At 41.4% G+C, this 11,539-nt stretch overlaps 1 protein-coding gene across 1 annotated transcript; it reads right to left on the reverse strand.

Moving 5' to 3' along the window:
* Window positions 1-282: 282 nt before the first annotated feature.
* On the reverse strand, window positions 283-11,156 carry LOC115186505 (zinc finger protein 271-like; the record flags this gene model as incomplete). The annotated part of the gene is made up of 3 exons (XM_029746126.1): window positions 11,136-11,156; window positions 9,917-10,652; window positions 283-992 (listed from the first exon to the last, which is right to left on the reverse strand). Coding segments are annotated over exons 1-3 (1,467 nt in total), but the record flags the coding sequence as incomplete, so codon positions are not given.
* Between the last annotated feature and the right edge of the window lie 383 nt (window positions 11,157-11,539).

Genomic DNA, 11,539 nt, shown 5'->3' on the forward strand with positions numbered 1-11,539 from the left:
GTCACTTTTTGTTAAATCACATAAATAGTTCTCTTTCAATTCAGAGCCTGGATTTTTCCCCTGAGGCTAATATCCACATCACGCTGAAATCAATTGAATGGGGCAAACCTTTAGGGTTCTACATTGTGAAATTCCTTAAAATACTCCTGCTACAATGTTAAAAACATTCTTTATTGTGAAATTTTTTCATTGATATCATGAAATAACTCCATGTATTTTCTGATGTTTGATCAGAGATCTTTTATCAAAGTATCTCTTGTCACACTGATCACAGCTATAAGGTTTCTCTCCTGTGTGTGCTCTCTTGTGTAGAGTCAGAGAGCCAGATCGAGAAAAACTCTTCCCACATTGACCACAGCTATAAGGTTTCTCTCCTGTGTGTGTTCTCTGGTGCACTGTCAGCTCTCCAGATTGACCAAAACTCTTCCCACATTGACCACAGCTATAAGGTTTCTCTCCTGTGTGTGTTCTCTGGTGCACAGTCAGCTCTCCAGATCGACCAAAACTCTTCCCACATCGATCACAGCTGTAAGTTCTCTCTCCTGTGTGTGTTCTCTGGTGTGATACCAGATGGCCAGATTGACCAAAACTCTTCCCACATTGATCACAGCTATAAGGTTTCTCTCCTGTGTGTGTTCTCTGGTGTAGAGTCAGAGTGCTAGATGTAGTAAAACTCTTCCCACATTGACCACAGCTATAAGGTCTCTCTCCTGTGTGTGTTCTCTTGTGTAGAGTCAGAGAGCCAGATTGACCAAAACTCTTCCCACATTGATCACAGCTATAAGGTTTCTCTTCTGTATGTATTCTCTGGTGTTGAGTCAGAGAGCCAGATTGACCAAAACTCTTCCCACATTGATCACAGCTATAAGGTTTCTCTCCTGTGTGTATTCTCTGGTGCACTGTCAGCTTTTCAGATCGACCAAAACTCTTCCCACATTGATCACAGCTATAAGATTTCTCTCCTGTGTGTGTTTTCTGATGAATTTTAATGCCTGATGAGGTGAATCTTTTCCCACAGTCAGAGCAGCAGTGACTTCTCTTCCCTGTGGATCTCTGCAGGTTTTTCTTGAGGTGTTCTGGTCTGGAGACACTCTTCTCTGCCTTGTCAGCATCATGAGGTTGTTGAGGCTCCCCAGAGGATCCACGATAGTTAAGTATCTCTCCTGTGTGAACAACAAAGTCAGACAGATGATTAAAGGCCCACAACAGCGGTAATCCACTGTAAAATGTGATGCCAACAGCTAGCCATGATGTTATACAACAATTGACGTCTGTAATGAATGTTAAAATTATTTGACAATTGTCTTAACTTCTTATGGGCAGGGGGCAGTATTTTGACGTCCGGATGAAAGGCATGCCCGTAGTAAACTGCCTGCTACTCAGGCTCAGAAGGTAGGATATGCATATTATTAGTAGATCTGGATAGAAAACACTCTGCAGTTTCTAGAACTGTTTGAATGATGTCTGTGAGTATAACAGAACTCATATGGCAGGCAAAAACCTGAGAAAAATCCAACTAGGAAGTGTGGAAATCTGAGGTTTGTAGTTTTTCAAGTGATTGCCTATACAGTATACAGTGACTTAGGGTTCATTTTGCACTTCCTAAGGCTTCCACTAGATGTCAACAGTCTTTAGAACGTTGTTTCATGCTTCTACTGTGAATAGGGAGAGAATAAGAGCTCCTGGAAGTAGATGAGTGAGAGAATGACATGAGTTCATGACTCCCGTGAGAGTCAGCTGTGTTCCTTTTCTTTTTTGAAGACATTGGAATTGTCCGGTTGGAATATTACTGAAGATTTATGTTAAAAACATCCTAAAGATTGATGCTATACATTGTTTGACATGTTTCTACAAACGTAAATATAACATTTTTTGACTTTTCGTCGTGACATTTTGCACGCGCTTCCTGCATTTGGAGTACTGGACTAAACGCGAGAACAAAAAGGAGGTATTTGGACATAAATGGACTTTATCGAACAAAACAAACCTTTATTCTGGAACTGGGATGCCTGGGAGTGCATTCCGATGAAGATCATCAAAGGTAAGTGAATATTTATAATGTAATTTTTGTCATTTCTGTTGACTCAAATGCCGGGTATCTGTAAGGCTTGTTTTGATATCTGAGCGCTGTACTCAGATTATTGCAAAATTTGCTTTAGCCGTAAAGCTTTTTTGAAATCTGACACAGCAGTTGCATTAACCTCTCTTGGGTAGGGGGCAGTATTTTCACGGCCGGACGAAAAACGTACCCAAATTAAACGGCCTGCTACTCGGGCCCAGGAACTAGAATATGCATATTATTAGTAGATATGGATCGAAAACACTCTAAAGTTTCCAAAACTGTTAAAATAATGTCTGTGAGTATAACAGAACTCGTATGGCAGGCAAAAACCTGAGAAAAATCCAACCAGGAAGTGGGAATTCTCAAGTTTGTAGTTTAAGCCTATGTATTGTTCAATCTGACAATTAATCTGGATGGTTGTACAGTCGTCTCAAATAAAACTGTGAAGGACCTCGGCGTTACTCTGGACCCTGATCTCTCTTTTGAAGAACATATCAAGACTGTTTCAAGGACAGCTTTTTTCCATCTACGTAACATTGCAAAAATCAGAAACTTTCTGTCCAAAAATGACGCATAAAAATTAATCCATGCTTTTGTTACTTCTAGGCTGGACTACTGCAATGCTCTACTTTCCGGCTACCCGGATAAAGCACTAAACAAACTTCAGTTAGTGCTAAATACGGCTGCTAGAATCCTGACTAGAACCAAAAAATTTGATCATATTACTCCAGTGCTAGCCTCCCTACACTGGCTTCCTGTTAAGGCAAGGGCTGATTTCAAGGTTTTACTGCTAACCTACAAAGCATTACATGGGCTTGCTCCTACCTATCTTTCCGATTAGGTCCTGCCGTACATACCTACACGTACGCTACGGTCACAAGACGCAGGCCTCCTAATTGTCCCTAGAATTTCTAAGCAAACGGCTGGAGGTAGGGCTTTCTCCTATAGAGCTTCATTTTTATGGAATGGTCTGCCTACCCATGTGAGAGACGCAGACTCAGTCTCAACCTTTAAGTCTTTACTGAAGACTTATCTCTTCAGTAGGTCCTATGATTAAGTATAGTCTGGCCCAGGAGTGTGAAGGTGAACGGAAAGGCTGGAGCAACGAACCGCCCTTGCTGTCTCTGCCTTGCCGGTTCCCCTCTTTCCACTGGGATTCTCTGCCTCTAACCCTATTACAGGGGCTGAGTCACTGACTTACTGGTGTTCTTCCATGCCGTCCATGGGAGGGGTGCGTCACTTGAGTGGGTTGAGTCACTGACGTGGTCTTCCTGTCTGGGTTGGCGCCCCCCCTTGGGTTGTGCCATGGCGGAGATTTTTGTGGGCTATACTCGGCCTTGTCTTCGGACGGTAAGTTGGTGGTTGTAGACATCCCTCTAATGGTGTGGGGGCTGTGCTTTGGCAAAGTGGGTGGGGTTATATCCTGCCTGTTTGGCCCTGTCCGGGGGTATCATCGGATGGGGCCACAGTGTCTTCTGATCCCTCCTGTCTCAGCCTCCAATATTTATGCTGCAGTAGTTTGTGTCGGGGGGCTAGGGTCAGTCTGTTACATCTGGAGTATTCTCTTGTCTTATCCGGTGTCCTGTGTGAATTTAAATATGCTCTCTCTAGTTCTCTCTTTCTTTCTCTCTTTCTTTCTTTCTCTCGGAGGACCTGAGCCCTAGGACCATGCCTCGGGACTACCTGGCATGATGACTCCTTGCTGTCCCCAGTCCACCTGGCCATGCTGCTGCTCCAGTTTCAACTGTTCTGCATGCGGCTACGGAACCCTGACCTGTTCACCGGACGTGCTTGTTGCACCCTCGACAACTACTATGATTATTATTATTTGACCATGCTGGTCATTTATGAACATTTTAACAACTTGACCATGTTCTGTTATAATATCCACCCGGCACAGCCAGAAGAGGACTGGACACCCCTCATAGCCTTGTTCCTCTCTAGGTTTCTTCCTAGGTTTTTGGCCTTTCTAGGGAGTTTTTCCTAGGGAGTTTTTCCTAGCCACCGTGCTTCTTTCACATGCATTGCTTGCTGTTTGGGGTTTTAGGCTGGGTTTCTGTACAGCACTTTGAGATTTCAGCTGATATACGAAGGGCTATATAAATAAAATTGATTTGATATAACACTTGTATCTTTCAATGTTTATGATGAGTATTTCTGTAATTTGATTTGGCTCTCTGCAACTTGACCGGATGTTTTTTGAGACAATGCATTACTGAACATAACGCGCCAATTTAAACTGAGGTTTTTGGATATAAAGATGAACTTTATCGAACAAAACAAACATGTATTGTGTAACATGGAGTCCTGGGAGTGCAACCAGATGAAGATCAAAGGTCAGTGATTAATTTGAAAGCTATTTCTGATTTTTGTGACTCCTCTCCTTGGCTGGAAAATGTCTGTATGTCTTTTTGTGGTTAGGCGGTGTCCTAACATAATCGCATGGTATGCTTTCGCCGTAAAGCCTTTTTGAAATCTGACACCTTGGCTGGATTAACAACAAGTTAAGCTTTATTTTGATGTATTGCACTTGTGATTTCATGAAAGTTTAATATTTATAGTAATTTCATTTGAATTTGGCGCTCTGCCATTACACCAGATGTAATAACGTCCCACCTATCTTAAAGCATCAGACAAGTTACGTACATACAGTTGATTTTATTAAAACACATGGAGCGATTGATAGAAAGAACAGATGACTCTTGGTTGACCAAGATTTATTTTAGTTGGGGACAGCACTAGAACATGATTTTGGGGCTCCCGAGTGGCACAGCGGTCTGCATCTCAGTGCTTGAGGCATCACTACAGACACCCTGGTTCAAATCCAGGCTGTATCACAACCGGCCTTGATTTGGAGTCCCATAGGGCGGCGCACAATTGGCCCAGCGTCGTCCGGGGTAGACCGTCATTGTAAATAAGAATTTGTTCTTAACTGACTTGCCTAGTTAAATAAAGGTTACATTTAAATAAATAAAAAGTGTTTTATGACAAACCATTTTTTTTAAATCCATCAAGGCACCAATTTTGAGAAGGGTTTAAAACAAAGGTTTCAAACCAATTCATGAATGTAATTAAATCTAGGTATGTTTTGCCTTTAATGTAATGGCATGAAAAGAAATTGGTTGAATATTATACAATGACTTATCAACAGCTCTAATAATTTGCCTCCACAAGAAATCTTCACTGGCAGTTATAGAATATACTATATAGCCTAGAAATCTGGTTAAAGTGGTCGCCTAGGATAGGGGGCGCTACAGCGATTTTTGAAAAAAATATGTGCCCATTTTAAACGGCCTCCTACTCAAACTCAGAAGCTAGGATATGCATATAATTAGTAGATATGGATAGAAAACACCCTACATTTTCTAAAACTGTTTGAATGGTGTCTGTGAGTATAACAGAACTCATTTGGCAGTCAAAACCCCGAGACAGTTTCTAACAGGATGTGGAAATTTGATTTGCGGACTCAACTTCAGCACTTTGCCTATAAATCACACCGTGAGCTATGGTTCATTGAGCACTTCCTATGGCTTCCACTAGATGTCCCCAGTCTTTACAAAGTGGTTTGAGTCTCCTACTATCAAAACTGTCTGAACGAGAGGCTGTTGATCTTGGTCACATGGGGAGGGCCATCACCATTATGACGCCAGCGCCCCTATTTTAGTTGGGGACAGCACTAGAACATGATTTTGGGGCTCCCGAGTGGCATAGCGGTCTAAGACATTTTATCTCTGTGCTTGCGGCGTCACTACAGGCTGTATCAAAACCGGCCGTGATTGGGAGTCCCATAGGGTGGTGCACAATTGGCCCAGCGTCGTCCGGCGGTAGGCCATCATTGGAAATAAGAATTTGTTCTTAATCTTAACTGACTTGCCTAGTTAAATAAAGGTTACATTTAAATAAATAAGTGTTTTTTGACAAACCGTTTTTCACAAATCCATCACGGGACCAACTTTGAGAAGGGTTTAAAACAAAGGTTTCAAACCAATTCATGAATGTTATTGAATCTAGGTATGTTTCGCCTTTAATGTAATGGCATGAAAAAAAATTGGCTGAATATTATACAATGACTTATCAACAGCTGTAATAATTTGCCCCCCACAGGAAATCTACACGGGTAATTATAGAATATACCATATAGCCTAGAAACCTGGTTAAACTATCATTAGGACATCAGGGATGAATTCTAGAATATACTATATAGCCTAGAAACCTGGTTAAACTATCATTATGACATCATGGATGAATTCTAGAATATACTATATAGCCTAGAAACCTGGTTAAACTATCATTATGACATCAGGGATGAATTCTAGAATATACTATATCGCCTAGAAACCTGGTTAAACTATCATTATGACATCATGGATGAATTCTAGAATATACTATATATCCTTGAAATCTGTTTAAAACAATCATTTTGACCTCATGGATGGCCAGTCCTTGTATTCATAGTGTAGTGAATTCAGGGGATAGCCCTGAGCTTAACTCAAAGTTGGGTCGTGACTGTCAAGCCAACACCTTATAACTGTTATGCCAAGATGTCTGAACGTCTAGACGGGGTAGCTAGGTGTTGGGTTACGGTTGCTACAATAGCTTTCTCTATGAATTTGAGAGTGGATACATTTCTCCAGCCCCCATCCCTCAGCTGTTTACCAAACCAAGTCTCTGGGCAGCCATTTTGTTGCTGTTTAAAAAAAACACATCAATCAACCAATCTGCAGTTCAAACACTGTTTTGGTAATAAGATGATGGGGTTGGAGAAATGTAACTACTTTCAAATTCATAGACAGACCTATGGATGCAAGGACTGGCCATCCGTGATATCAACATTATAGTTTTAACCATGTTGAGGCTATACAGTGTTGATTTACATTGTTTCTAAACATTGGAGTAAAAAAAGGTTATTTAGGGTTCTGATGGGATACAACAACAGTACTTACCAGTGTTAATCAGGGAACGGTTTCTCAAAACCATCTTACGGCTAAGTTCATCGTTGGATGTCTTAAGATGCGTTTGAGAAACCGAGCCCAGAAATCCAGTTTCCTCCTTTTTGGATGTGACAGTCATCTCCCCATCCTCCTCTTTCTCTTCCTCCTCCTCCTTCACTCTGAACGCGTCTTCCTCTTCTTCTTTCACTGTAACAGCCTCACCCTCTACTTCATGTTTTACTGAGACATCCTCTTCTTCCTCCTCTTCTTTCACGACAACGTTCAGCCACAGTCCATCTTTCGCCGTCGAGCTAACACCCTCTTCTTTAGGAGAGTAGCTCAGTGAACTCATGGTCGGGGATGTTAGCTAGCTAGGCTAATGCTAATTTATCCAGCCCGCTAGCTGACCAATAACAACAACACCGTAAATATGAAATTAAATCTGATAACTAACTAGACGACAGTAGTGGGTTTTAAACACAGTTGCTAATATACACGAAAGCGTCTAAAGAGCTTTATTGGTTCGGCTATTTTGTCTAGCGAGCTACCGAGGTGGCTAACTAACTGTTGCTACTGTTGAAAGAAGAGTTTCGTCCACTAGATTATACGTCACACCAACAGCATTACCTTAAATTCCCAGACCGCCATCTGCTGACTGGAGTGGGTAACGCAGTTGAGTAAAATGTATATTTTATTTTCAGACAAGTTAAAGGTGTAGGAAGTATGAGTTTTTACTCACCAGTGTAACGATACAGTATGTTTAAAGACTTAACCTAGTTGTATTAAATATCTGGTTACCTATAAGCATATTATTACATATTTATATATTTTTAATTGAATTTTAGTTCACCTTTATTTAACCAGGTAGGCCAGTTTAGAACAAGTTCTCATTTACAACTGCGACCTGGCCAAGATAAAGCAAAGCAGTGCGACACAAACAACAACACAGAGTTACACATGGAATAAACAAACGTACAGTCAATAACACAATAGAAAAGTCTATATACAGTGTGTGCAAATGAGGTAAGATTAGGGAGGTAAGGCAATAAATAGGCCGTAGTGACGAAGTAATTACAATTGAGCAATTAATGTGCAGAAGATGGATGTGCAAGTAGAGATACTGGGGTGCAAAGGACCAAAACAATAAATAACAATATGGTGATGAGGTACAGTTGAAGTCGGAAGTTTACATACACCTTAGCCAAATACATTTAAACTCAGTTTTTCTCAATTCCTGACTTTTAATCCTAGTAAAAATCCCCTGTCTTAGGTCAGTTAGGATCACCACTTTATTTTAAGAATGTGAAATGTCAGAATAATAGTAGAGAGAATGATTTATTTCAGCTTTAATTTCTTTCATCACATTCCCAGTGGGTCAGAAGTTTACATACACTCAATTAGTATTTGGTGGCATTGCCTTTAAATTGTTTAACTTGGGTTAAATGTTTCGGGTAGCCTTCCACAAGCTTCCCACAATAAGTTGGATGGATTTTGACCCATTCCTCCTGACAGAGCTGGTGTAACTGAGTCAGGTTTGTAGGCCTCCTTGCTCGCACACGCTTTTTCAGTTCTGCCCACAAATTTTCTATAGGATTGAGGTCAGGGCTTTGTGATGGCCACTCCAATACCCTGACTTTGTTGTCCTTAAGCCATTTTGCCACAACTTTGGAAGTATGCTTGGAGTCATTGTCCATTTGTAAAACCCATTTGCGACCAAGCTTTAACTTCCTGGCTGATGTCTTGAGATGTTGCTTCAATATATCCACATAATTTTCCTTTCTTATGATGCCATCTATTTTGTGAAGTGCACCAGTCCCTCCTGCAGCAAAGCACCCACACAACATGATGCTGCCACCCCCGTGCTTCACGGTTGGGATGGTGTTCTTCGGCTTGCAAGCATCCCCCTTTTTCTTCCAAACATAACGATGGTCATTATGGACAAACAGTTCTATTTTTGTATAATCAGACCAGATGACATTTTTCCAAAATGTACAATCTTCGTCCCTATGTGCAGTTGCAAACCGTAGTATGGCTTTTTCATGGAGGTTTTGGAGCAGTGGCTTCTTCCTTGCTGAGCGGCCTTTCAGGTTATGTCAATATAGGATTAGTTTTTCTGTGGATATAGATACTTCTGTACCTGTTTCCTCCAGCATCTTCACAAGGTCCTTTGCTGTTGTTCTGGGATTGATTTGCACTTTTCGCACCAAAGTATGTTCATCTCTAGGAGACAGAACGCGTCTCCTCCTGAACGGTACGATGGCTGCGTGGTCCCATGGTGTTTATACTTCCGTACTATTCTTTGTACAGATGAATGTGGTATATTCAGGCCTTTGGAAATTGCTCCCAAGGATGAACCAGACTTGTGGAGGTCTACAATTTTTTTTCTGAGGTCTTGGCTGATTTCTTTTGATTTTCCCATGATGTCAAGCAAGGGGGCACTGAGTTTGAAGGTAGGCCTTGAAATACATCCACAGGTACACCTCCAATTGACTTAAATTATGTCAATTAGCCTATCAGAAGCTTCTAAAGACATGATATAATTTTCTGGAATTTTCCAAGCTGTTTAAAGGCACAGTCAACTTAGTGTATGTAAACTTCTGACACAGTGGAATTGTGATACAGTGAATTATAAGTGAAATAATCTGTCTGTAAACAACTGTTGGAAGAATTACCTGTATCATGCACAAAGTACATGTCCTAACCGACTTGCCAAAAATATAGTTTCTTAAAAAGAAATTCATGGAGTGGTTGAAAAACAAGTTTTAATGACTCCAACCTAAGTGTATGTAAACTTCCGACTTCAACTGTAGGTCTGGTGTTGGAGGTCATTCCACACTCTGTGTTCTACTACCCAGGTCTGGTGTTGGAGGTCATTCCACACTCCGTGGATCTCCTGCATGTATTTTCTGATGGTTAATCAGACCACTTGAATGAGAGTATCTCTTGTCACATTGATCACAGCTATAAGGTTTCTCTCCTGTGTGTGTTCTCTGGTGTGATTTCAGGCTGTTTGACTGAGTAAAACTCTTCCCACACTGATTACAGCTATAAGGTTTCTCTCCTGTGTGTACTCGCTGGTGTACTACCAGCTGGCTTGATGTAGTAAAACTATCCTCACATACATCACAGCTATATGGCTGATGTCCTGTGTGTGTTCTCTGGTGTGATACCAGGTTGGTTGACAGAGTAAAACCCTTGCCACACTGATCACAGCTATATGGCTGCTCTCCAGTGTGTGTTCTCTGGTGTGATACCAGGCTACTTGACTGAGTAAAACTCTTGCCACACTGATCACAGCTATAAGGCTGCTCTCCTGTGTGTGTTCTCTGGTGTGATACCAGGCTACTTGACTGAGTAAAACTCTTGCCACACTGATCACAGCCATATGGCTGCTCTCCTGTGTGTGTTCTCTGGTGTGATACCAGGCTACTTGACTGAGTAAAACTCTTGCCACACTGATCACAGCTATAAGGCTTCTCTCCTGTGTGTGTTCTCTGGTGTGATACCAGGTGGCTTGACTGAGTAAAACTCTTCCCACATTGATTACAGCTATAAGGTTTCTCTCCTGTGTGTACTCGCTGGTGTTTTTTCAATTCTGATGAAGACTTGAAACGTTTCCCACAGTCAGAGCAGCAGTGAGGTTTCTTTCCTGTGGGTATCTGATGGTGTTTCTTGAGGTGTCCTGATGTGGAGAGACTCTTCTCTGCCTTGTCAGCTTCACGATGTTGTTGAGGCTCCCCAGAGGATCCATGATAGTCACGTCTCTCTCCTGTATGAACGTCAAAGTCAGACTGTCAATATAGTGAATGTTTAAATGTTTTTTGACATTGACAAATGTCGTCTAAGTCTTGTTTTACTTTGATTTTGGTCCACCAGCCACTGTAACAGGCAGATGATAGAATATACCAGCCACTGATTTTTTACCAGCCCAAATATTTTTTTGCCATGACTGATTACACCAAAAATCACAACAACAAGAAACTAATGAGCAGCTTGGAAATGTTTGTAAAACAAGAAATGTAATTATGAAGTAATGTGGTATACTTCTCAATGTAATTACATTTTTGTGACAAGAGACTTTTAACCAATGTGTTAAAATAATTCATTTAGATACAATAGTAATGATGAACATGAAGAATCACCAAAGTGCCTCCATAACACATCACTACACACCACACTGTCCTGACAGATAAACTGCTGATCACTACACACCACACTGTCCTGCCAGATTAACTGATCACTACACACCACACTGTCCTGCCAGATAAACTGCTGATCACTACACACCACACTGTCCTGCCAGATAAACTGATCACTACACACCACACTGTCCTGCCAGATAAACTGATCACTACACACCACACTGTCCTGCCAGATAAACTGCTGATCACTACACACCACACTGTCCTGCCAGATAAACTGATCACTACACACCACACTGTCCTGCCAGATAAACTGCTGATCACTACACACCACACTGTCCTGCCAGATAAACTGCTGATCACTACACACCACACTGTCCTGCCAGATAAACTGCTGATAACTA

The sequence above is a fragment of the Salmo trutta genome, unplaced genomic scaffold (genome assembly GCF_901001165.1).
Source record: "Salmo trutta unplaced genomic scaffold, fSalTru1.1, whole genome shotgun sequence".
NCBI lineage: Eukaryota > Metazoa > Chordata > Actinopteri > Salmoniformes > Salmonidae > Salmo > Salmo trutta.